Here is a 27,793-nt window from a genome sequence, read left to right as displayed (position 1 = left end):
CTGAACCGGCTATTAAGTCTCTGAATATTGACTTCTAGTGAGTCTAAAGAACAGGACTGTCACCTCACAGACTTACTGCAATCAGGTAAATGGCTTGAGCATTTCCTCTCTCTGTCTCTCTCTCTATCTGTCTGTCTGTCTCTCTCTCTGTCATTTCTTCAGTAAAGTTTTGTCAAGTGAATAGTACAACCTAATCCCTCGCCCCCCCCGTCCCCCCCCCCCCCGATCTTCCCAGCTCTAAGTAATTCTCTCTTGTGCTACGGAGTAAACATTTTAATAAATATTTGTTGGTAAGTTAAAGTTATGTGATGCATGAAAGGATTGAAAAATGGACATTTTGCATTAATTTTTTCACTCATTTTTCTAAGAAAGAGGTTATTTGGCCCAACAGTAGACAACTGCATGCAAGCAGTCTAAGCAAGACCCTGGACCTTTGATGCTTGAAGTGAAGTTAACTTTAAACTTGTCAGACAGGGTACTGACGAACGCACTCATGAAGGTAGCTATCGCACATCAGTATCTTAGTAATGTAGCAGCTCCTGGAACTTGTTAGATTCTCATATTTGAGTTTTGCTGTCTTGTATAAATATTACCTAGCGGAGGATGTATTTTCCTATAATTCACTCTTATTTCTCAGCTCTTTCCCCCTCCCCCTTTATGCCACTTTTCCCGTTTCCTCTGGACTTCCCCATGCCTTCAGTTCCAACAACACACCGTCCTAAGGTTTGTGTGCTTGGGTCTGTCTGGTAAATGGGGAGCCTGGTGACTCAAGGTGGAAGGAAATGCCTCCCCATTGGGAGCAGCCTGGCTCCATGCCACTCTGTGAAGGCTTCATTGACCTTTGTCACCTTCATAGTCTCAGGACCTTCACACACACACTCTCCTCTGGGTTTCTGTGTTTGACCTAGGGTGAGTCTGATTATATAATGTCATTGTCACTTGAGTCGTTTGTTTATATTTGTTTCCCTAGCCAGGTAGGGACCATATTTTATCTTTTATCATTTTATGGTGTTGAATAAATAAGCGTGTAGACATGATTTACTTAGACCACTTCTCGTGTTTTTCTCATGGCTTTTCCCCACACACAGGTGTACTGCTCCTGTTTATAGATAAGGCCCCTACAGTTTAAAGGAGTGAAACTGCCCAAAGTCAGAAAACAAACAGTTGGAGGGTTAGAATTCAAATTCAGGGCTTCCTGGGATCCAGGTTCTTTGTCTTGTGTGATTTTGCCTCCACAGTACCTCTTCCTCAAGTCCTCCCATGCCGGTGGCTGCTGTCCTGACACTCAGCCTTGCATTGGCATTCCTTCCTGCTCTGGTACCCTGAGCTCAGTCTCTCCCTGGAACTACACCATCCTCTACGTGGCACTCAGCTTCCAGGCCTTCGCAACTCTACCTACTTATGTATGAATGCGGTTTTAGAGTGCTTGATGTTTTTATGGTGCCGCCTGATATCCAGCTGCTTAAAAATATCTCTTCCATTCAACATTTTCAATTCACCCATGATATACTATCTACTGAAATAAAATAGCACTTCAGGACAAAAGAAAAGCTTGCATCTTTGTTTTAAAAAAAAAATGTGAAATTGCACATTAGATCCCAATGGTGTTCTGGGGATTTGGTCCATTGTTGATTCATTGTGTGTACTACTTTTATAATTCTTAAATGTACTATTATTAGTATGTGTGTCCATATCTGCATTCGTCCGCATGTGTGCCATGCTTACATGTAGAGGTCAGAGGACAACTTTGTAATGTAGCTCCTCTCCATCCACTCTCACTTGGATTCTAGAAATTTAACTCAAGTCATCGGGCTTGCATCATTGGGCAGCAGGCACTATTAACAACTGAGCTACTTTTTCTGTCATTTTTGAGTTAATGATAAAATAGTATTTTTTGTCAAAGTACTAATAATGATTCTTTGGTATTAAATCGCTACTATTGTTAATGGCAGAGCTTGGCATTTTCTCTATTCACAGGACAGAAATCATTCTCTTGTGCAAATGGCTTCTTATTCTTAAAAAGTTGTGCAGCACTTGGGATAAAGTGAATTGGGTTGCCTTTTAGGCCATGGTAGCACATATGTTAGAAAGTAAAATCTCGCTTTGTCGTTAACATCAAAAGCCAAATCATAAGAGGCGGGTCTTTAGAAGTGGTAGAACTGGTGGGTTTTCCTGAACTGGAGCTAAGTCTTAATTAACCCTCTTGAGTCTTTCAGACTCCCTGTCCTTAAACACCCCTAAGTTTTCCTCCATAGGTATACTCCTGCCACCTACTAGCTGGTTTTAATCACAATCACTTCTAACCCTCAGTGCAGTGAAGCGCCCTTTAAGATAACTGGCCACACCTTACTCCAGTTGGCTGCCGGCCCTCGCTCGATTCTTTGTCCTTCTATGCACTAAACAAATGGTCCCCTGAAACAAGATCTGTTGACCCTTCAGAGTCTCTGTTACTTTAAGGTCTTCCCCGATTTTTTTTTTTTCACATGGTCCAGCTGCCAGACAGATTGTACATCAATTTCCTGCAGCACTTGGCAGGCCTGAGTATTTACTGCCTTGAAAACAATTTGAATTTATTGATTTTGAAATTTGTGATTCCTTTCTAAAGTTTTCTTCCCCATCTAAATTTACACTGGAAAAAAAAAAAAGAGCCAAAACAGAACACATTGGCCTATTTTTTTTTTTTTTTTGTGCCAAGACTTTCAAGGAAATATTTTATATGATTAATATAGTGTGGCTAATCTAGCATAAAAAATCAATTTTATCCATTTTTACTCATAAGAGCATGACCATCCTGTGTGAACTATTTAAATAGCCTGTGACTTCACCGATCCAAAATTAAATGTCTTATTTGTGTATGTTGTGTTAATGATATAAATTGAAGTTGGGCCACATGTTTTTTTTAAGTGGAATTGTATTCACAGGTCCATATCTTTTCTTAGCAGAACAACATCCTAAACTTGCTCTGGCAAGCTGAAACTAGTGGACTCTGGACTTGGATCCATGAAATAGTTTTATGGTACCAGGCCATTCTGATATATCTAGGTTCCGATGAGCTTCCTTCTTAATCCTTTAAACCAATTTGTCCTAAAAGACTTGCTCCCATCAAGAAAGAAGCAGTAGTTTTTAAAACTTCATGATAATTTCACCCTGTCAAATCCCCCCCCCTTTCTCTTTTTCTCTCTTTAAGATAGTTGGCCCTTTGTTACAAGGTTGGCATTGTTTATCTGAAGGATTAAATGTAAATACTTTAGGAAATAAAAGCCAAGCTATTTGTAATGCCTATACAATACTTTATTACCCTTAGTATGTAGCACCTCACAAATAACATAACTTCTGCCCAGGGAATGATTGACTCACCATGGAGGTCTGGCTCCCTGTCTCATTAAATCTTCTAGAATTGCTGGGAGGTAGCTAGCAATTATTCTTCTTTCTGTTTGACATATGTGTAGAGTTAGGCACCAAGCAGTTAAGAGGTCATGTGCAGCATCCCCGGGGGAAATACTGTTTGGATATCGGTTATTGAATCTAATAGTTGTTGGATAAATATTGAGACTTAACTCTTGAGGGCCATCTTGGAGAGGACAATGTGACCTGAGTGCTGGAAAATGAGTCCTCACACTTTGTAGACATTGCTAATCTCTGCCGTCATTTACAAATTATTAATCTCTGCCGTCATTTACAAATTATGTTATACTCTGTGTGTATATATGTGTCTTTATAAAAACATTTTATTATTTTGTTTGTCTGGATTTTCATTTTAAAACTTAGGGAAAAAGCTGTATAAAATCACTTGACAGCATTGGAACTTGAACTAAATTGCTGTTAGAATTCAAACCTTTGGGTTTATTTTTATGAAGCAAGAAAGCTTTTTTTTTTTGGTTGTGAGTCTAGCCTTTAATGGCTGAGCTATCCCCTCCAGCCTGAGAGGGTATTTTTTTAAAATGTGTGATTCATCTAGAAGAATGTTGCATAGCTACAGGAGTCACATGCTGAAACTGTGCAGGCTATCTTCCTCTGACTCTTTGGACAGTCGAGTGCTGATGCGGATGACATAACATCAGCGTCTACTTCGTGTACTTCAGAATGTTGAAGCTGCTGCAGCTGATGTAACATTAACGTGTGCTTGCATGTATTTCGGAATGTTGTGGTAGCATAAACAGGGAAGACCTGAGGTTTGAACCCTTGGACATTTTAAGTTAATCTTCGGTGCAAGGATTGGAGCTGGTTTCGTTTGGTCAGTATCCTCTCTGGTAATGTGAAATTTCCTTTAGGATATAAAATTACTAAGTGGATATAAGAGAAACTTAAGTATCCAAATTCTATTATGCCATTGAAAAACTGCCACAAGTATTCACACCAGCAATTTGTCCAGCACACACACACACACACACACACACACACACACACACACACACACACACACGCCGGCTGCTGGTTTTCACTTCATTTCTGCATCCATCCATTCAAAAAATCCTCCTGGGAGGACAGCTATGCGTCAGATACCATACTTAGCAAACTACGGAAGCCTGTTCTCATTCCAGTGTTTATACATGTCAGAATCATGTGACATTCTTTTCAAAATACACAGCTAATACCGTGACAACCTTCCCAAACAAGACTATACCAAAATTTGGGAGAAGTAGAAGGATATTCTGAATAAAGCATCCCAGCTAATTTTTCTTCAACTTATTTTCATTATGAAAACTTATATAATTTAAAAACTTGAAAAATAGCCAGTACACGTGGTGGTGTACACGTTTAATCCCAGCACTCTGGAGGCAGAGGCAGCTGTATCTCTTGAGTTCTGAGTTTTGAGGCTACCCTTGTCTACAGAAAGAGTTCCAAGACAGCCAGGGTTACACAGAAAAACACTGTCTCAGGAAAAAAACAAACAAACAAACAAAAAACAGTATAATGAAGACTGAAATTTTACCACCTAGACTCAACAAATATTAGTATTTTTCATATCTGTTGTATGTCTGTGTGTGTTCTTTCCCCCGGGCAGTTTTTGATAGAAAGAACATGTCCTGAGTTTATCCTGGAAGGGGTAGAAGACATAGTGAGGTAGTCCATGGTCAGATTCATCTTGGTAGGTAGACTCTAGTGATTGGGGTATCTGCTGGTCAAGCTGTTCCAGAAACAAGCTGTTGTCTATCACTAGATGATACAGTTTGAATTCCGTACCATGTTTCTTTTTAAAAGGGGCTTTTGTCAGTGATGAGTATTAAGTTTTGTGTTTTAAAAAAAAAATGATATTGTGGCAAATGGGTAGAAGAAATATGTATCCTCCCTTGCAGTGGCTGCAGCCTGCTTACTCTGGCACGCTGTCTTTGTACATTCGTTTGCTTTCATTTTCTCTGCCTTTGTGTCTAGAGCAAAGTGCGGGCTCTGCCCCACTCCACCCCACCCCAAGTGTATGAAGTGTTTTGTCCCATTTAGTCTTCTGGACTTAACTATTTTTAGATAAAAATCTGCTGATTTGTATTATTGTCCCCATCTGTGGTATCTTTTTCTTCTTCTTCTCTGACGTATTTACATTTTTTTCTTTACCCTTTGGTTTTTAATCAAATGTAGCCATCTATTTTTGTAATTGATACTATTTTACAGTCGACACATCTTGCTTTTGTAGATGTGTACCTTCTGCTGATCTAGACTTTTCTTTCTGTTCTCATTTGTTCAGATATTGTTTTCTTGTCACATTCCTTCCTTGCCCTCTGGGACCCTGTGTTGTACAAGTCTCAGAAACTCTTTCTTTTTCTTCTTCTTCAGGATTTTCTCATCTTCAGATTGCACAATTCTGTTTATCTTTTTCTAATAGATTATTTTTATCTATTCTTTTCTGCTATTAAGGTTATTTAGTAAGTTTTTAATTATGATGGTCAATTTTTCAGTTCTAAACTTAGTTTCCATGCTGAGGTTTCCCATATTTTCATTTATTGTGAGCATGTTTTTCTCCCCTTGCTGAATGTCTTGTAGCTGATTTCTACTCTTATATCTGGGTCATATCAAGACTGGGCACTGGATGTCTTCAGGAGTAGATCACATTTCCTGATTCTTCTTATAGGAAATAACTCTGGATTCCCTCCCAGAAATTGTAAATGCTTCCTGTAAAGGGGGTGTGTTTCCGTTGTTTCTGGGCCTCCAGTTTAGTCCACAGCTCAAGATTATGTCGATGAGTCATTCTGCTAACAGTGTTCTCTGAACCAGCAGAAGTGTGGCTCCTTTATCCCCTATGCTTCTGAGCTCCCTGTGCTGTCGCAGAGTGAAAGGATGAAGTTTATCCTGTTCGTGTCTTTCTCCCTGCATGTCCCCACTGCTGTTTGTGACACACATTCTTTTATCAGCAGTTTAGGTAAATGTGGTGACAAGTGCCCCTGCCACCTCATTAGGAAGGGAAGAGGAAAGCCTCAGAACAAGATGAGGGCAGATGCTGGTAAATAACTATGGTATGTGTTATATACATACTATAGTATGTGTAGGAAGGCTGTGACAAGCATGGGGGTTTAACCCCTGGTAACCATGTAAAAACAAGCATGGTGATATGGCACTTGGTGGCCAGCCTGCCTCTCCTTGGTTGGTTTCAAGCCAGGGAGAGATCTTGTCTCAAAAGACAAAGTGGATGGTACCTGAGAACTAACATCGAGACTGACCTCTGGCCTCCACAGCATGTGCACACAGGTGGGAGACCCAGGAGGCCAGGGAGCTGGCTCTGCTCACCTTGTACCAGACCATTAACCTCTGTGGTCTGTAAGTGCGGAACAGCTCTGAAATGAATTGCATTTCCAGTGTGTTTGTGTCTCAGAAACTGAAAGAACACCCATGTATCACCACCACACACACAGCTTTGTAAGTGACTAGGCCAGGGGAAATGCCCTCTTCAAGAAGCTCTGGGGACACTGGGGACTCTGGTGAGTGTTAAGTGTCTTCCTGGGCTCTGCTACAGCCCCCACCCATGAAAACCCTAGCCATCTGGCATGGGAAAAGGTGGGTAAAGGCCACACTGCAACACTTGCATGGATTCAGGTCCCTTGCACTTGGTCAGATCTTAACCGTGGTCTTTCCCTGGCGCTACCCTAACCCCAGCTCTAGTCTGCTTCTTGAGAGGAGAGGCTGACTGTAGCCCTGAGAAGTGTTCTTCAGTGGGAAGCGTTTCTACCCTTGTCTCAGTTCAGAGCTGCTCACGGAGATGTAAAGGTGGAACCTTGGGTGTGTGTCCGGAAGACTAGTGCTCTTCAGCAAGAGGCCTTTGTGGGTTTCTCTCTCATCCCTGACTCCAGTGATCTTGTGCCCATGCTCACTCTGAAACTCCATTTATTGACTGATGTTTGATTGAAAACTGTAGTAGCCCAGAGCCCCAACTGCTTCTCCGCATGACCAAATTCAAGATTTTGGCTCCCTTTAATTTCTTTTTCCCCTTTTTATACACAAGACCCTAAAGAACACCATATGTCCTTCAACTGGGAATAATTTTGTTTTCCCAAGTCCATTTGGTAAAATGTCTCAACACATTTTTGATTATCTCAACTTGGGGGCTGCTACTGGCATCTTGTGAGTATAAGCCTGGACACTGAGCATAACCTGTATTTCCCATAGCATTGCAACCCTTGGCAAAGGGTTACCCAGTCCCAAATGTCACCACAGCCAAGATTACAAAACCCTGACACAGACTTCTGGAGCCTTTTCTTTGAGTCCGGCCATCCATCCATCCATCCGTCCATCCGTCCACCCCAACCCCATTCCTTGCTTTCATTAGGGTCACTCTGGTGTGGTTGTGTTAAGCTTTACACCACGGTTAGTTTCTTACAGAGGTAGCAGACATAGAAGTAGCTGAAGGGACTGCTGGTGGTGAGGAACCCGGGACGAGGTTGATGGAAAAGAGGTCTCCGAAAACTTGTCCTCAGCGCAGCCTTGGGAAGAGCACTGATTTCTAGAGAGTGGGGTTAAGATGCTTATCTGTTAAAGGATTGGTTTGTGTTGTACAAGAGACAAAACTTGGCCCCATTGGGACTTTTCAGCTAAGAATTGCATTGCCATAGATAGATCAAGGAGAGAGCATGCAGTTGATTTAACATAGGTTCTGCATGACACATGAGCCTTCATGAAGAGCAGAAGTCCCCAAAATACAGATGGAATTGGGAAAGGAGTATGGAAACAGCACAAGGCAAATGGATTTAAGGCACTGTTGGCATCTGAGTAGCGAGGGGGATGGGCAGAAAACTACCTGCTGAAGTAGGCACCAGAGTCCCTTTATGTAGACATCCCTCTAGCTCAAGAATGAAGAGAACTACTGTGCTGAAGTAGGTCAGTGTAGTTGCTTTATGTAGACTTTCTTCTATCCCAAGAATGATGCTCTCCTTCTGGTAAGGGGAAGGGGGTTACTTTTCACTCAGGAAGTTGTCCTTCCTTCCTAAGAAGGAAGGCCAGATTGATCTTGTACTTCCTGTTGTCACGTGTCCTTAGCTCAAAGCAGTGTGCCAGAGTGGTAAATGTGGGAACGGTAAGCTCTAAAGTTTGTGGTATGGGAGTTGTAGAGAAAATCATTGAGGGTGATTTAATTTGTAAATGAGAATATGAAAACATTTTGGGTTGACTATAAAAATAATTTTGCCTATGATTATTTTTAAGATAAAGTTAATTATAAATAATTATCACTTGTCTGGTATCTATTATTCATGTCATTAAAAATGCCTCAGTTTTGTGGTACATTTGTTTTATTGCAACATTAAAATCTGCTCATGTGTTTGCCTCTTGTTTGCTGGTAACGTGATTGTCAGTTCTCAGCTTGGGGTGGGGGGTCAGGCAACATTGCTTCCACCTGGAATCGATTTTCCCTTTTCTATTTGAATGAGAGTCCTAGTTACAACAGGGCCACACAACCAGAACATTAACCCATAGTCCTTTAAAACTGCTGATAAGTATAAAGTATAACTCTGTTGCAATGACCTCATGTCAGTGCCCTTTACAGTTCTGATAGCACCTACTAATTACCTTGGACCTTTCATCGCCTACCCTACTGCTTCGTTTACACTCAGACCCAAGCCTGCCCAATATTAGGGTCTGCAGGCCAATAAAGCCCCCTGTGCTAGACTGAGGCGCTCCCAGGTTTCCATTCCTGTGAGAAAATCACTACACGATTCTCACCTTCCCTCCACACCCTGCTTTAAACACATGATCTGGGTAAAACAGAGGGCATTATTGTGTTGAATATGTGTAGGACATTAGGCTTTTTCCCCATTGGCTTGAATAAAAACTTTTAATTTATACTTCAGTACTAATATATGTTGTATTAGAAGTCAAGTCCTGCTGTTTTTTCTGCCGCGTATATCTACCTTTGTCCTGAAGTATATTTAAAGTTAAATAAGCCTTATAGTACTAAATGATTCATGTTAAAGTGAACTAGAGCAGCTCTGTTTACTGTATTTAATCATAATGAAGTTACCTGATGAAATCACAGTTAAGTAGGAGCTGTTTATGTGGTACCACTTGGGAGTCAGCAGAGAAGGGCCTCAAATTTGTGGGGGCCTCAAATTTCTCAAATTTGTGGGGGCGGAGTCATGCAGAGCACATTAGCTGTCACCAGATCTACTGCTCAGGACATTCTTGCCCTTTATACCACATAGGAAAAGTGTTTACTTCTCTTTAAACTTGACGCTAAGTTTATCGTAGTGTTGATGCCAGACATTGCTTTACAAGACATCCTTAAGAAGATTTTCTATTTTCACTTCTAAAATTACCAGATTTTGGGCTGAAGAGCCAGCTCAAAAGTTAAGAGCACTGGCTGTTCTTCTAGAGGGCCAGGGTTCAATTCCAAGCATCCACATGGCTTCCCACAACTGTTCGTAACTCCAGACCCAGGGGATCTGACACCCTCTACATCCATGTAAACAAACACGCATACACCTAAGAATAAAAAGATTTTCAAACTTCAGATTCACGGTGCTTCAGCTCTGACTTATTTTTGTGTTACTGCGTGAAGTCAGTTCTGTAACAAGTGGTACCCAATCTTATTGTAGACTTGTATTTCTAGTAGGACATAGTGGTGCACACCTGGGAGGGAGCCCAGAACATGGGAGACTGAGTTCAAGGCCAGCCTGGGGTGTATAGTTTGAATATGAGTGGCCCCATGGGCTCAAATACTTGAATGCTTAGTCACAGGGAGTGGCTCTATTTGAAGGGATTGAAAGTGTGGCCTCGCTGGAGGAAGTGCCTCACTGCAGCGTGGGCTTTGGGTTTAGCCAGCTGCAGCGACTTTCTCCTCCTGTTGCCTGCTTATCCGGCTGTAGAACTCTGAGCTGCCATGTTCCCCACTGGGAAAAAGTGGACTAAACATCTGAAAGTATAAGCGAGCACTGATTGAATGTCTTCTTTTATCAGAGTTGCCATATCATGGTGTCTTTCACAGCAATAGAAAACTGACTAAGACACATAGAAAAATACTGTCCCCTGAAACATTTGTATCACAGTAAGACAAGGCATAGTGGCTCACGCTTGTACTCTCGGCACACAGTGAGTGGGGGCAGGGAGATCAAGAACTCAAGGTCATACTTGGGTACAAAATCCATCCTGGCCTCTGTGAGACTGTCCTTAAAGAACAAAATTCTGTAACAGAGTCCACAGTAGCCTTTACAACAGTCTGGTGAGTATCTTTTGTGTTTGCTCCTAACTTCTGGAATTGTGCTGAAGACCTAAGCTGGGGGTAGGGTTGAGAATAAGGCACGTCTGCTGCCACTGTTGCTTCTGCCCATTTCCTTGCGGATGCTGTGTTCTGTCTTCTGTTCTTGATGCCTCTGGCCAAGGTCCTACATCATTTAGGCACAAACCTTCCAGGCACATGAACCTGAGAGCCTGTGAAGTTTCTGGTGTCTACCCAGCATTGACATCAACCACATAAATAGTGGTTCTTAGTAAAGCTTTAAAATTGTGCTGACATTGAGTGAGGCATTTCTATAAGTACACCTAGACTTTTAGAAAACTCCCAAGTAAGACCTTTAATGATTAATATGGGATTGCTTCTTAATGTCTTTAAATGCATGGTAATGGTGATCAGTGCTAATAAGTTGATCAAAAGAAGCATGTTTGTAAGGTAATAGAACTAATAAATGAAGGGATTATTGATGTCACAGTTGGATGGTGTTGTACCAGGTAGCATCCACTATTATTACTACACCAATAACTTCTGTTTTTCCATTTATAGTTAACTCTTTAAAATAAATAAGATGGAGGCTAGAGGTATAGTTCAGCAGTTAATAGAATGACTGGTTCTGCAGAAGACTCTACTTTGGTTCTGAGTGCTCATTGTACAGCTCACAGCCACCTGTGACTCCAGCTCTGGGGGCGGTTGATGCCCTCTTCTGGCCTCTGGAGACTCCTGCACACAAAAGCACAAACCCATACACATAAATGTTTTAAAAAGATATCTAAGAAGTAACCAAATAATAAAATATGGCATGTTGGTGTGAGAGCATGAGCCAAAGCTGCAGACCTAAGCAGGTAGGCATGCGTGCAAGGCCATGTTAGGGTTTTACAGGCAGTGCAGGGCTACTGAAGGGGCACGGTAGGGGATTCAGCATGGTTTTTTTTAAAGTAATAATTCTGGCTAGCTACTGTTTAGAGAATGAACTGGAGGGAAGGAAGCTAGCAAGCTACGGAAATAGGCTGCTTAAGCCAAGAGTGCCCGGACCAGGGAAGTGGCAAAGGAGATAAAAAGAGGCGCGCACACTGGGATCCATCAGTAACACGGGTAACACGGGTAACACGGGTAAGCATTGCAGTTTTTAATAGGGTAGGTTCTTGGCAAAGAGATGAGTGCTCAAGAGTCTGAGGAAGGGGGGGGGGGGTCTGGACAGTTTAAGCTCTCACTGCTCTTCCGAGAGTTTAGTTCTATGGGGCTCTTATCTCTGTGGCCTGGTGACCATCTGTGCTACACACATACACATGTGCGAGCATGTGTACATACACTCTCACAATTTTAAATAGTAAAAATAAATCTTTTTTAAAATGATGGTCAAGGAACCACTTAGAAAATAGGAAAGCCTCAGAGATGAGTGGTTGGAAGGTCTGGGGCCTGCTGAGTGCTGTAGCCTGAGAAACATCTGAACAGAATTGCTAAGCTCCAGAACTCAGATGTGAGTTGTCAGAGAAATAGTACTTAGCTAAGGGTGTGCATGAGTATACCTAGGAAGTGAGGGTCAGTAAATGCTCAGAGCACTTTAACTAGTTCCAGCACTAAGCAGTTGAGAAGCAGTAGCCAGGAAATGAGACTGTGGACTGGCCAAAGGCCAAGCAAGGATTGTGGGAGTCAGGAGTTTTTTTTAAAAAGGATGAGCAGACAAGTCTAAGTTCAGCTTTCAGGTCAAGTAAGATGAAAACCCAGAAGGATCTCAAGCAAGGAGGGACAGGAACCAGCAGGGAAACAAAAAAAAAAAAAAAAAAAAAAAAAAAAGGCAATTACTGGTTTAGAGGTAGAGACAGTTTCGCCCAAACTGAGAAACTTGACTTTCAAAAAGACAGCATTATGGCAATCAGAGTAGTAGGTGGGAGCCAAGGCAGAGTTACTTGACTGGCTGACTGACTGACTGACTGCGGTACAGGGTCTCAGAAAGTAGCACAGACTGACTTTCTTTCTTTCTTTTTTAAAGGTTTTTCGAGACCGGGTTTCTCTGTGTAGCTCTGTAGACCAGGCTGGCCTCAAACTCACAGAGATCCACCTGCCTCTGCCTCCCGAGTGCTGGGATTAAAGGCTCCTGACACTAAGGCCCGGCTCAGACTACTTTTAATGTGCACTTGTGTCTCAAGTCTCTTGTGTGCCAGAGTTATAGGTGTGTACTAGCCACACCCAGTTTTCTTTTTAAATTTTTAAAATTATTTTATTATTTTAAATGTACAAATGTTTTTGCTTGTGTGTATACCTGCACACCATTATGTTCAGTGCCTACGGAAGCCCAAAAAGGGCATGGGATTCCCTGGAACATGACTTACTGACATTTGTGAGCCACCATGTGGGTGCTGGGATGGAACCCAAGTCCTCTGGAAGTTCACCCAGTGCTCTCAACCTCCAAGCCTTCTCTCCAGCCCCTGTTTTCTTGACATGTTTATTTAAAGTGGAATATTAAAAGGTGTATTTTGTTGATGTAAAAGATGAAATAGAGAGCTGGATGGTGCACAGAAAAGACCACAGTTAGGTTTCTGCTCTAGAGAAGGGTTCCACCGTAAGGCAGTGCTCAGGAAAACCAGGAAGGCTGGAGGTCTCACCTGGAGCCAGCGTAGCACGTGGATGGGGCCCACATGCAAGTGACATCACTTCATACTTAGAAGGAATTGGAGCTTTGTGTTATGATGAGAGGCACGCGATGTCTCCCTTTGTGCCGGGCAGTAGGTTATTTTCATCGTCGTTTTGGAATGTTCTCAGTCATGCAAAAGGCTGTATCACCCTGTAGTCTCTTAGGAATTATAAAAGAATAATAAAGTTTTGAAAGCACTTTACAAAATTAAAGAATTATAAAAATGTTAAGTGCTTTATGTGGTCATTGATTTAATCTTATAATGTTTAGACCATTTTGCCAACTCAATGTGGATTTTATAATACATACTTGTTCTTACTCTGTTTTCTGTGAGTTTTCACTTTCTGAACTTTATTGCCTCCTTATGTGTGTTTTTGCTAGTTCAGCAATAGTGATTAATTTAAAATTATTTATTGTAGTTAAAGCAAAAATAAAGTAAAACTGAATTTTCTAGCATAAGTAAAATTCTTTGGGTTTATTTAAAAAAAAAAAAAAGCCATTCTTTGTAGAACAGAGCATAATGACTGTAGTCCTAACTAGGCATGGTGTCTTCTGCCTTAATTCTAGCAGTCAGAGGTCGAGACAGGAGGATTGCTGCAAGTTCAAGGTCAGGCTGGGCTATCTAGTGAGACCCTGTCCCCACCTCGGAAAGACCGTAGACCCAAGCTAGTTGAGCATTTGAGCATATTGAGTTATTACTCTGGAAGCTACTTAACCATTCTAATCTTCATTAACATTATCTGTAGATTGTCATCTGATAGGATGTATATGAACATGCTAGTAATGTTGTAAAGAATTATGAAGATATCACAGTCCAAGAAGCATGAGACCTAAGACATTTATGGCCAGTTAAGCTCCTCTCCTTCCTGTGGGTTTGTGGAAATAAATGCTGGGATGTGAGCGATCTATGGGTGGGTGGGATGTGAGCTATCCACAGGTGGCTTCATTTCGTGTCATTTTTAGGAGTCATTGACATTCTGAATAAGGTCAATCTAACTTATGGTCTTTATGAAACCCTCTATTTCTGGAAAAACTTATTGTCAGTAAACAATGTATCCAAGTTTTTAAGCTTACCTTACGTTCAGATGCTGGCTTTACCTTTTAATAACTAAAGTTCTTGGGTAATTTACATTTCTAAAGACTATTTTATGCACAAACTTGATTGGCCTGCATGTCTGTCTGTGCATCCCTTGTGTGCAGTGCCTATCTAGGCCAGAAGGGGGTCTGGGATCCTCTGGGACTGAAGTTTTACAGGCTGTAAGCTGTCCTATGGGTGCTGGGAATGGAACCTGGGTCCCTGGAAGAGCAGCCAGTGTTCTTGACTGCTGAGCCACCTCCGGGACCCTGAAAGTTAAACTCTGAGACACTGATGGTCTTTTACCTCCTCACAGAAGTGTGGCCTCGCACATGAGATGACACACGGTGTCTGCTGGAGGGAAGCAGTTGATACATGGAGCTACTGTGTTACATGCACATACGCATAATAGTGTGAACCCATATGAGGGAATACTTTCTGTAGAGTTAGCCTGGCATGTTAAGTGGCTGCATGCTGACCAGGTCTTTTCATTCACTTGTTTCCTAGTGGGATGTTTAACACATTCTAAGGAACACTTTCCCTGTGAAGTGTTGAAGCTGCTTTCCCTTCTCTAGTTGCCAAGTTGACCCATCCATAGTTTACTTCCTTGTCTACAAAAGATTTTTAAAACACTCAATGCCAAATAAAAAGTTAAGGGTGACATTTTAAAGAGGAAGAAAGGAAGGAAAGAGAGAAAGGAAGGAAGGAAGGAAGGAAGGAAGGAAGGAAGGAAGGAGAGAAAAGCAGACTTCTCTAAAAAGTAGAAAAATGTGCAGCACCAAATATGGCCACCAGAGGGTGCTGGGTAGCCAAAGACCTAATGCTCTCATGGAGGCAGAATGAAATCTTGTCCTTGTGAGAGGGGCTTCAGTAACTGACACTGTTCCTGTCCATGGGTCTCCATGGTCTCAGCTGCACAAACTATTGATCTAAAGGTGCCCATCTTCCTGGCTTCTCAAGGGCTACTGATCAGCTGGAAGTATTGCATCCTTCACAAATGCCTGTACCTCCTGAACTAACCTGAGCTAACCTGTCTACCTGACCGCTGCCCTGTCAGGACAATGAGCTGATGTTGCGGTGTTTAATTTTACCCCTTTTGACTGGTTCCTAATGGCTACTTTCTTAATGGGATTTACAACCTTTTACAAAATAGTTGCCAGCTGCCACCATTTACCCATTCTCTGAGGTGGGTAAGAAGCCAACTACCTTCTTAGGAGCCATGCTCAGAGCCGAGATTTGCCAGGGCAAGGGAAACACACTGCCATCACCCCAGCAGTGTTACACACCCTCTTCAGTATTACCTGTTATAATGCAGAATGACACTAAGACCATTGAAAATCTATTGTGGGTGACTGAGGAATCAGAAGGCAGCCAACAGAACCCATCGATGTCCCCATGTTTACGAGCCCTTCCTTTTTTTCCCAGCCTAGTGCAGCTGCTGGGCAACACAGTGACTGTGGACTGTGGGAGTGGGTGAGGGCAGCCTACCAACAGGCCTTGCAGTGAGCACTGGGAGGTGGGATAGTTAACACATCTGTGAGACGGATGAAAGCAACAGCCAAGGTCATGTTTGCTTCCTGCAGCTGGGAGTGCTGTGGCTGGCCATGGTGGGCTGGTGTGAAGGGGCTTCCATAGATCATGTGTCCTGCCAAGAAGAGCAGTAGCTCAAACAGTTGGTCATGTGAGTGTCCCTGATAGGAAACGGTAAAATGCTGGCATCTGCAAGGGCAGTGTGTGTGGACCAGCTTGAGGAATATGATTCTGTCTAGCGATCAGTTCTCTGCAGACTTGATGTATCTGTTTTGGTTTTGTGCCTCTTCTGAACTAGAAAGGCATGGAACACGTTCTTCATGGTATCCTTGCTGAACGTGTTTCTGTTGTTAATCTAGCCAGGTGCCAGGTGCTTACCACTAGGCCTAGGGATTGGTAATAGCATGATATTGTCAGAGAATACCAAATGGTTTCAGAATAATTATCCGTAGCAACAGCATATATCAGCCACTTGCAACAATATATGGAAAGTTCCTCAAGAATACATTGAATTTAACAGTTGCATAGCTATTTTATTATTTTTTCCACCGGAGGTAAACCAACAGCATGGCTTTCATTTGCTTAGTAATTAAAGATGCATTTTCCCCTCTAATCCTTATTTGAATGGGCTTTTTAAAGAGTGAGCTGAAATTTTATCCTGTAAAATAAAATGTAGAGATTTACTAGCAAGACTACTTCATATTAATGTGCATTATTCAAGCCAGACCTTAGATTCTGATCCCCTGAGTTTCCACGCACAACCATAGCCTCCTGGCGTCTGTCCGGTGTGTAGATGCAGAGTGAGATTAGATATTCCGTGTGAAGCCCCCAGCTAGGCCCTGCCTGTGCCATCTGTCACCTTAGTGAGGGCACTCAGAAAGCAGGTGCCTGGCTCAAGGGCAGATCTGGCCAGAGCCTGGCTTCCTTGGAAAGTGCAGCAGCTCCTGGGAACATGGGGGAGGGAGGGAGGGAGGCCCTCGTTTTACAGGGTAACCCTGGAGGTGAATTCTTCAGTGCTGTGTGCTCTACTGAGGGGATTGACATTTTAAATTACAATGTTTCAGTCTGGCCTTCTCACCATACTTTTTACATTGAAAACCAGTAAAGTCTTTGCAGCCTGCTCACTTACCATGGTGAGCTAAGCAGGAAATGTGCCATGAATGCATACTCCAAGCTCTGCATGTGTAGTGAAAGCGGCCACTCAGCTCCACAGATTAGCCCATTTGTAAGTTCCACGTCTGCCCCCAGTGCTGCGATTTCAGCACCCAGCTTGAACACAGATGATGAGGTTCTGAACTCGCCCTCATGCTGGCGTGGCATCTTCCCACTGAGCCATCTTCCAGTCCTGACCCTGTGCTTAGTTAAATGTTGGTAAAGGAGCAAGGGAGGGTGCTGTTGCCTGCAGTGCTGGTCAGTCAGGGCTAGGTCTCCTAAGACTTGTTATACTGACTAGGCATGGATTTCATGTATTGAACACTTTCATAAGAGCCCTCCTATCCATGCCTGGGTATCTTCTTGAAGTTTTAATAGAATCCACATTGTCTGCTAATAGCTGGGAATCTAAAGTACTATGACATTCTAAGATGAAGAATGCTAAAATAATTCCTTCCTGGGAAATTTTATTTTCTAAACTTATGTGGCAAATAATAATGCTGATCTTTGATTGTTTTTATTTGTTTCATGTTTTTAATCATATAAATTGTGATTTAAAAGAGCTGTATGTTTTGGTACTCCATAACTAGTATATTAGGGTCCTATTTATCTCTACGTGTTGCTTCATGGTTAAAACAGTATCCAAAAAAAATTATCCATTACAATCTCAGTTTCCTGATTTCTGTCTTTTTAATTGTAAAGTGAACTTTTCTGTATTTATGCTATGGAGATGCTTAAATAATGGTAATCCATACTGTGGTGTCACTGCAGCAGGGAACTCCACTAATGGCCCCACTTGGCCATCTGAGTAAGAGCCATGCCCACTGTGCTTCCTTCCACGTCTGCTTGCTGAGGGCTGTTAAGTGATGGTACTGTTAGCGTTGTGTAGTACACTTGGCAGCAGCCATGCGTGTAAAACAATGATGTTCTTTATTAGCAACATGAATGTCCTGTCAGATGGACAGAATAAAATGTATAGTAAGTGTGTGAGCTGTCCAAGATGAAAGTCATGAAGTGTGCTCAAAATGCCCTGATTTCCCCAAGATAATCTTTCTGTTTTCCTTCAACCCCATCCCCACCCGTCAGGTCTGGGAAGATGGCTCAGTTGGTAAACTGCCAGCTGTGCCCAAATTCACCTTCCTGATGCCACACATGTACCTTTTTTTAACTAATTCATGTATAACACAAACCTTTTTTAACTAATTCATGTATAACACAATGCCACAGAGGACTTTCTGTTGCTGTGGAATTGTCACTAGTATCTACAGCAGGGGTCCCCAACTTTTAAAGAAAGCTGCCTCCTATTGTGGTCAAACACCTCCTCTTAGTAGACTTTGTGTGTAAGAACACAACACTTTTGTGTGTTCAAAAGACCTACTAAAGAAAGACAGTGTTCTAGGCTGCAGTCCCAATGCTACACACTCATGGCTACAGGGTGGGTTTTCTAGAGCTAGCCTGTAGTAAATGTCCCTTTGCTAATTGATGTTTTGGGAATAAAGGAGGAAGGAGGACTGGGTGCTGGAGGGAGGCAAATAATAAGATGATTTTTGGGTTTTTACTGATGAAGATATCCCAATACCTCTAATTATACCAATCAAAACACTACTTGGTACAGGATGGCCGGACCCTTGCCTTTTCCAGGACCAATAGCCCTATTTGAGTCATTTCCCTCGGGAATTGCCTTTCTCAGTGGGCAGGAACTGTGTCATGTGACCACAGAATCAGTTAGGGATATTAAAAGCTTAAACAAAACAGTTAAAATTTAAAAACTATCAGGCATGGTGGCACACACCTTTAGTTTCAACACTTGGGAGGCAGATGCTGGTGGATCTCTGAGTTTGAGATTGGTTTGGTCTACAAAGAGAGTTCCAGGACTGTTCCAGGATAGCTACACAGAAGAACTCTATCTCAAAAAACAAAGTGAAATTACAACAAAATATGTAAAAGCTTAATTACTTTAAGGGCCATCTCACCCACCTGCATGCTGCTTTTCTGATGTTAGTTGTAGTCTTTCATAACAAGTAACCTTAATATTGGTAAATGTTTAATTGGAATATATGATCGGATCACTTACTTGGTAATCACCTATTTATTATACCTTTGTGTTGTAAACTTTTGAAAGTGAGAATCAAAATTACTGAGATATGACATCAATCAAAGATAATATTTTTTTTCCATCTGCCCATATATGTCCAGGAAATTTTATTTACCATTTGGTTTTTAATTAATCAGCCTTTATTCTCCTCTACCTGGAGCGTTGAAGGTTTTTACTGCATATTGTAAGAGCACAATTGTACTTGAATCATGTTCTCGATTATTCTTAGCAGATAGAACTACTCACCAGAAACTGAAAAGCAGAACAGGAAATGGTGTCAACTGCAACTAAAGAATGTGGCTACAATTCCGTCGTCCCTTTCTTAAATGTGTGGCCAAGATCATTCCAGAACAAGGCAGTATAACACTACTCACCAGTCTGTAATTCATCTGTTTTGTCCAGGCTCCACATAGCACCAGACCAATCCATGGGCATCCGAACAAAGCCCTGCTATGTGAAGGAGACATTTCCTATTACAAATGTTCTCTGATCATATTTCTATTGGTAAAATATGGAACCTGTCTCACAGGGCTATGTAGAGAAGTATTTGTCAGGTGGAAAGCATACATAGCTATTTATTAGACCACTTGTGACTAGAATACATTAATTAAGAAAAATATTTCTCTAGGTATAACCTGGGAAGAAAGGGGAGGGTTTTGTTGTTTGTTTTGTTTTTAAAGAAATGTCATCCTATGTCTTAGGGTTTCTATTGCTGTGAAGGACTATGGCAACTCCTATAAAGAAAATAACATGTAACTGGGGGCTGGCTTACAGTTCACAGGTTTAGTTCATTGTCATCATGGTGGTGTGCAGGCAGACATGGTGCTGGAGAGGAGCTGGGAGTTCTATATCCAGATCAGCAGGCATCAGGAAGAGAGTGAGATGACACTGGGCCTGGCTTGAGCACCTGAGGCTCAAAGCCCACCCCCAGTGACACACTTCCTCCAGCAGTGCCACGCCTACTCCAACAAGGCCACACCTGCTAGTAGTGCATCTCCCTTTGGGGGCCATTTTTCTTTCAAATCACCACATTCCAGTCCCTGGGCCCCATAGACTTGTAGCCATATCATAATGCAGAAATGCACTTAATCCAACTTTAAAAGTCCCCATAGTCTGTCACAGTTTCAGCAATGTCTAAAAGTTCAAAGTGTCTTCTCAGATTCATGCAGTCTCTTAACTGCAATCCCCTATAAAATCAAAATCAGAAAGCAGATCACATACCTCCAACATACAATGACAGAGGATATACATTACCATTCTAAAAGGGAGGAAAAAAAAAATAAGTGAGGTAATACTGGACCAGAGCAAGACCAGAAACCAGCTAGGCAAGCTCTAAACACTGCATCACTGAGCCTGATGTCAAAGTGCTCTGCAGATCTCAGCTCTTTTCAGCTTTGCTGACTGCTATAGACTTCTTTCTATTGGGCTGGTCCCATTCCCTGTTAGTAGCCCTCCTCAGCAGGAGTCCCACGGCTCTGGCATATCTAACATCTTGGGGTCTCCAAGGCAATTCAGCCTTCTCCTTTGCAGCCTCTCTAGGCCTCCTTTCAGGGACACCCCTGACACATGTCTGGCCTCAGTGGCTTTTCTTAACTGCGGAAGGAGATTCCATAACCCCTTTCTTCTATCCTTGACTCTAAAGCCAGAACCATGTGGCTGAAACTGCCAAGTCCTGCTGTGGCTGGAACATGGCCCCTTGTTCAATTACATCTTCACCAGCTTCCCGTTTTCAATGGTTTCCTTCACTGCGTAAGCTCAGCTGTCCTGAAACTTGCACTGTAGACCAGACTGGCCTTAAACACAGAGATCCAACAGCCTCTGCTTCCAGAGTACTGGAATTAAAGGTGTACCCCACTATATACCTGGCTGTCAAGTCACATTGATGTGGAATTCCCTTTGTTCTCAATGCTAGAAAATAAGCTATTAAAAAAAAAAAACCAAAAAGTATACTGATGCTTCAAATTCCTGACCTTTAGTACCACTTGCTACACTCCCCAGTGTCCTTGCAGATTTGTTCTCTCCCCTTACGTGCCTAAGCTGATGGGTGGGCTCACCTGTGTTTCCTTTGAGAAAATACATGTGGCAGACTGTGTGTACAGTATTTGTAAAACCAAACCAGTTTCCCTGCAGTGAAAGAAGAATTTCAGCTAAAGTGGAACAGTAAGGTGAAAAAGAGCATAATGCTCCAGGCCACAAACAACTCGGAACAGTCTGAGGCATGCGTGGGTAAATCTTACAAAGCGCTATAGGCAATTCTGCATTGAAATTGCCATAGGAAATTATTGTTGTCTGCCATTCTGTTGGTCGTTCATATCCGTAGAATTGCTAGCAGATGGGAAAATAGATGAGTCAGGATACAGTATTAGCAATCCATGTTTTTTTAATCACAGGCCACTAATAATGTCTGCAGCATCTGTGAGATTCATTTAAACAGTTGCTAGGAAGGGTTTGTTTCCTAGTAAACACAATAAACCTCATACAGGATTTTCTTGATGGACTGTTTGACTAAACGTGTTAACATTTATTTACATGCAAAACTGTTTGCTTCATTGTAGTAGTGTCTCATTTATTCTGACATAATGATTATGCCAACAACTCGTAAACCCATTAAGCTTGAAATGTTACCACACTTATACATGTAAAAGCTTTATAATTGAGCTAGCAAGGTGGAGGCTCAGTGGCCCGTGCCACCAAGCCTCACTGCCTGAGTTTAGGTTGCAGTACCAGAACGGTAGAAGGAGAGACTGACTCTAGCAAGGTGTCCTCTGACTGCCACACACTCATACATAATGCCAATAAATAAGTGAATATGTTTTTGAAATCCTTATACTTCTGTATCTGTTGCTTGGTTTTGTTTTGTTTTTTATTTTACATGTCGATTCCAGTTGCCTCTCCCTCCCTCTGTTGCTTGTTTTTGATTAAGACTTTTAAGAATATCTCCAGTAATTAGAAATGTGTTTCACAGCCCCAAGTGGTAGAGTGCACCTTTAGTCCCAGCAATTGAGAAGCAGAGGCAGGCGGATCTCTGTGAGTTCGAGACCAGTCTGGTCTACAGAGTGAGTTCTAGGACAGGCTCCAAAACTACACAAAGAAACACTGTCTTGAAAAACCAAAAAAAAAAAAAAAAAAGAAAAGAAAGAAAGAAAGAAAAAGAAAAGAAGTATATTTGACAAAACACAATGTAAAAACCCAAGGACTTTCCTGTCTGAGAGGGTTAAAACTATTTTAAAAAGTAATTCAGTCTTGCTACTTAAATGTGATGTTTTCGACTGAATAGTAAAATAACTGTGTAACCGCAGCCAGTAATCGTTCAGGGTTTCTCATTCAGGACTAACCCTGATGGCTAAAATTTTAAACTGTCAGAATTATCAGTAGGTTGACTTAGCCTGAGTTTTCATCTCAGCTTTGACATCACTGAGTTGTTTGTGCTGCTAATTTATGAAGTGTCAACAACCAAAGCCATTAGCCTGCATAGCATACTTAGGTTTTCTCTTTAAGATACTGGGAAATGGAGCCCTTTGGATTTCCATGTGCAGATCATCTCCTGCATGAGATGTGAGAACCTAGGTCACATCATGGGACCTAGAAGTCGTACATCAAACCACCAATTTTCAAACAGAATGACCCTTCTATTGGAAAGTACTTTTGACATTTTTATTTCATTTATGAGAAGTGTCTATATTCCTTTCTGTTGTCAAAAGTCTTGGGCTTTTCCTGAAAGTCTTGTTTAAAACAGAAGCAAATTAGCCAACCAACCAAAAGCTGAAGAAAAGGACAGTTCTGCCACTGTTTACCCATTTCAGATGTTCTGTACAAGGTTCTCCTCGGTAGAAATCCCCGGACAGTTCAGCTTGGCTTGAAGGCCCTGAGAATTTCCCAGTAGCAATGTTGTCCTGGCTTTAACTACCTGATGGGCCTGTTTGGAAAACTTTTGCTACTTGGAAACAACCAAATATCCAATGAAAGTATGTATCAGATACTTAATTTACACCTGTAGGATGAAGGTGTTTGACCTTTAATGGAAGCCACCAGCGTGTTTCTACTCTATTCTGCCTTCTCCTCATGTGTCTCCCACTGTAAAACCACCCAAGAAAATCTGTTAGGTTTTAATGAAAAGTACAAAATGTTACTTGAAATGTTTGAGATCTGGGGAGTCCAAAATATATACCTGAGACTGTAGAGAGTAATCCTCTCTCCAAAATTAAATGGTCATGACTGGTTATGCTTAGTATATAGGAAATCTAAATATTTTAATAAAGGACTTCTCTAAAGTTGCCTGGCAGCCTTACCTCAGGACATAGCAAACTGTAAATTATGCAGAAGTCATTTTCTAGAACCCCAGCCGTAAACAGCTCCAACCCAAAACTCAGATTTGAAAAAAAAACAAAGAATAAAAATGAGCAGGCTGTACCTTGCCACTACCCACGCCCTTCTTCCTAACCCTACATCAGGCTTTCATCAGCATCATGGTATAATGCTTTGTAAGGTTACTTAATAGTCTGTGGATCTCAGTAGAGAAGACTGAAGTAGAATTGGACTCCACAGATGTTCCTGGGTACATCTGTGTTGAGAAATGTGACTCCTTGTCCATGCTGGCTCTTCAGAACGTCACGTGTTTCGATAGTTCAGAGAGTTCTCAGCTTCCTTAACATCTTATGCCCACGGTGATTTAATAGAACTAATCATGGAACAAATGTGTACTTAATGATCTATATACTACTGTGAATGGTATGCAAATTAAGTTGTAACATAGTTTAAAAGCGAGGTGCTCAGGAGATAGGCAGGAGCATCTTCAGCTTGAGGCTAGTCTAAGGTATACAAGGCCAGCCTGGTACAGAAAGACTCTTCCTGTTAAAGAATAAAAAGTAATAAAACCAGGAAGGTTATTTTGTGCTGTCCAGAGCAGCAGAGCAGGGCTGGTTTCACACTGGCTAGTGCTGCTCACACCACAGGGCAAGGTGATCAGCTTGAGCTGAGCATGCTCCTTCAACATTGCTCTTCCCCAGTGTATTTTTGGAACTTTCTCTTGTGACTCATTCCCGGTATCCTCAGAACCTTTTTTTGGCTGAGAGTGAATTAGACTTGGGGAAGCAGAAGTCACTCAGGGCCAGGTACGATGGGTAAAGTGGAGGATTGGTGAGAAATGCTCTCAGCCTACTATTTTGGGTGAGTCAGTAACAGGAGTGTTTTCTAGCTTTGACTCATAAAACAACTAGAGAGTTGTCATCTTTAAAAAGAAAATGAGCTTCGGGTTTTATCATTTTCAAACTAAGTCTTCAAGCTCTCATATAAGGTTTCTGCTCCAGAATATTAGCCTCCTCAATTTCAAACCTGCTTTGCCTGGTTCTTGGGCCACCCACACCTGCCCTTCCGCAACCCCTGCACCCACCACACAGCCCTCCCCTGCACCCACCACACAGCCCTCTTATGCAGAGCCCCTGGAGTATGGCATTTCCTCAGTTCAGTGAGGCAAGGCCTCCTCTTCCCTAGGGCTCAGCATTACTGAGATTCGTTCCCGATCAAGGACCAGTGTGGCCCTTACTCCTGTGAGAGTCTGTTCCCTGCCTGCCTGGAGTTCATGGTGGGACTCCTTCCTTTCTGGGGCAGATCTGTTCTGAAAGCAATAGATGCTTCCCACGAGACACACATAAAAATCCCATGGGGACTGCGTAGGCACCTCACTGTAATCTTTGTCATGCAGTGACACTGTGCTGGCCGGATCCCATCAGCCCTTCGGCGCTCGCCCTTCCTCCTCATCTCTAGGGTAGTGAAACAGTTCTTCCTTACTTTCCCACCACGGTGTGGAGGACATGATGATAGCAATCTGATTGTGTTTAACATGGGTTTTTCTTCTTTGTTAAAAACTACCTACCCTCCACTATTAGTATAATAAGGAAGGACATAGTTCTAGGGGTTTTTACATTGTTTGGGAGTTGGGAAGCATATGCATGCCACAGCACTTATGTGGGAATCAGAGAGCTACAGAAGATTTCGTTTTCTCCTTCCACCACATGGGTTCCAGGAATCAAACTCACACCATCAGGCTTGGCATCAAGTGCCTTTACCCACTTACAAGTTTGTTTTGAATGATGACAGGGTAAAAGCTGACCATGTGGATGTCTAGTATAGAGCATCCTGTTGACTGGAGTTTCTGTCTTGCCCACTCCTGTGGCCGTTTATTACCAAATAAACACAGAGGCCAGTACTAATTATAAACTGTATGGCCACTGACTCAGGCTTCTTACTAGCTAGCTTAACCCCTTTTCTATTAATCTGTGTATCTCCACATGGTCTTGGCTTACTAGTGATGCCCAGTTCTCTCTCTTGCTCTGCAGCTACATGGCATCTCTCCCTCACGACTCATTCCCTGCCTTCCTCTTCCCAGCCTTCTACTCTGGTAGCTCCACCTGTACTTCCTGCCTGGCTGCATCCTGCCTGTCCATTGTCCAAAACAGCTTTATTCATCAACCAGTAAGAGAAACATACTCACAGCATACCGAAGGACATCCCCCATCAGCATTCTGTAGCCCCTGGTGACATTCCTGACGGTGCTTCTCAGGAGATGACACGTAGCTCCCTGCTTTGACAAAGAGGTTGATACAGTGTATGGTACGGCAGGTGTCCTGTCCTGATGTTACAGTGAAGAGCGGTTAGGAATGTGCTGCTGTCGCTGAAGCCAACATAATCATACTGTCGTGTAGCCCGTCACATCTCACTGCCATTTCCTTCTCAGCTTGGCCACATTCAGCAGAGCTCATACAGTGCAGCTTGAATCAGCTTGGGGTTTGCTGGTTGGTTGGTTTGTTTGTTTGTATCACGATACCCTTTTGTCAAAACACTCAGAGAAAAAGTATTCTGGATAATGTAATTTTCTATTTATGAGCTGAAATTGTCAGCATTTGGTAAAATAAAGGAGAGACCTGTTGACTGAACAGTCTGGCCCTGTTCTTGGTCTGTTGGTCCTGGGTTCTACAGCACCCTGTAGTGGTCCCCAGAGCACCTCCAGTACAGCTGCTTGTGACATGGCACATTTGTCTCTGGGCCTTTTTCAAGCATGTTTCTTCATCTTACTTTTTTATCATTCGGTCATCCCTAACAGTGAGGCCTTGATTGCTTTGCTGTGGATTAACTCGAGGTTCCTGTAGCTTGTGGCTTCTTCAGGGAAAGAATTCCTGCTGTAATCGTTGACCGTACTTCTAAGGGGTATAAAGAACTTTCTGAAATATTTATTCTTTAGATTTAAGTACATTTTGGATGATTTTACAGTATTAATTTTCTTTTTCTGCATCTAGTTAAAAAATCTAAGTTTAGAAGAGCTACAGATGCGTTTAAAGGCACTGGACCCCATGATGGAGCGGGAGATAGAGGAACTGCACCAGAGGTACAGTGCGAAGAGGCAGCCCATCCTGGATGCCATGGATGCGAAGAAGAGGAGACAGCAGAATTTCTGACCGACACCCTCTGCCTCAGCGTGACCGGAGACCAGGCAACCACAAGAACTGAAGGCACTGTGCTGCTTTTTTAATCCCTGAAATGTACGTTCTACAATTTTGCAAAAGTCAAAAACTAATGATGGTACACAGCCAGGTAAATTCCCAAAGTCAGACTTTGAGTTGTGTCCACTCTGGCTTCGGTTAGAAAGGATAAGAACAGTAGAAATGTGCTCTTTCTGACAGCTGCTACGCCAGCAACCAAACCAATCTAAATTAAAGCTCTATTTGGAGACTTTGGAAATCCAAAGCTGTCGCTTAATTGCACAGTACCAGAGGGGCTTTGTGTTACAATATCCTTTATTCCTGTGGAGAAGCCTATTTATTGAACCCCTAGGTAGACTTATTTATTTATGCAGTTTCACTTTTTTCTTTCTTTTTTTTAAAAAAACAAGATCAGGATAGTTTGGGTAAATGTTCAGACACATTGACAGATGATAACACACAACTAAATTGTACATTGAGCAGGGAGCTATGGGTGCATTCCTTCATCTCCAATGGAAACAGAGCAGCAAGAGCAATAACGTCCAGATGGACCAGGCATCTTTATACTGAAGACTTAATTCCATGTCTACCTTTTGAAGTGTTAATTCTCGGTTTAATATTGGTACAAGTAAGGCTATATATACATAGGTCAAACAGATTTATACCATGTAAAACCAAAGAAATCAATGAATCCTTGCACAAAAAAAGTGTGGGAAATATTTTTAAAGAAAGAAAACTTGAGAAGACAATGTAATTGTTAACATTTCCTGTGTTGGTCCGCAGTAATCTCATCAAATTTATTCTGCAGAAATAGTCACAGGACTTTTTGTCGATTTCATTTATGTCCTAGGAATTGATAAGCATCATGTATCTGACAATAACAAAACAGTAAAAACATTTGTACTAAACTGTGCATCCTTGGGGCCTGAAAAAAACAAAACAGATTTAAGCTAGAAAGAAATTCATTTCTGGGCAGAATTACCATTTGTGTAATTGAACTGGGACCAGTCCTTTCCTGCACTACACATGGCCATTTTGAGTGTGTGCTCTTTTATGTGTTAATTACTATGTGTACATCATGAAGACAAATAAATTCCACTGTGCCACCACCACTTTGCATCTTTGTTTGATGCTGTGTTGGACAGTGTCGCCTGTGTGCTTTCCTGTGTCCCCTGCACATTCACTG

General features: G+C 42.1%; 1 protein-coding gene across 3 annotated transcripts in view; it reads left to right on the top strand.

Moving 5' to 3' along the window:
- Stk3 (serine/threonine kinase 3) overlaps window positions 1–26,992 on the top strand; it is a 181,495-nt gene extending 154,503 nt beyond the window's left edge. For all 3 annotated transcript variants that reach the window (XM_051202615.1, XM_051202616.1, XM_051202617.1), the window contains one exon: window positions 26,425–26,992. In XM_051202615.1, coding sequence (XP_051058572.1) covers window positions 26,425–26,583 — 159 coding nt within the window. In that variant the 3' untranslated portion in view covers window positions 26,584–26,992. The remainder of the gene's footprint in view (window positions 1–26,424) is intronic.
- The last annotated feature ends 801 nt before the right edge of the window (window positions 26,993–27,793 follow it).

The sequence above is a fragment of the Phodopus roborovskii genome, unplaced genomic scaffold, assembly GCF_943737965.1.
Source record: "Phodopus roborovskii unplaced genomic scaffold, PHOROB, whole genome shotgun sequence".
NCBI lineage: Eukaryota > Metazoa > Chordata > Mammalia > Rodentia > Cricetidae > Phodopus > Phodopus roborovskii.
Note: the sequence above shows the minus strand (reverse complement) of the source record. Positions and strands in the feature narration are given on the sequence as shown.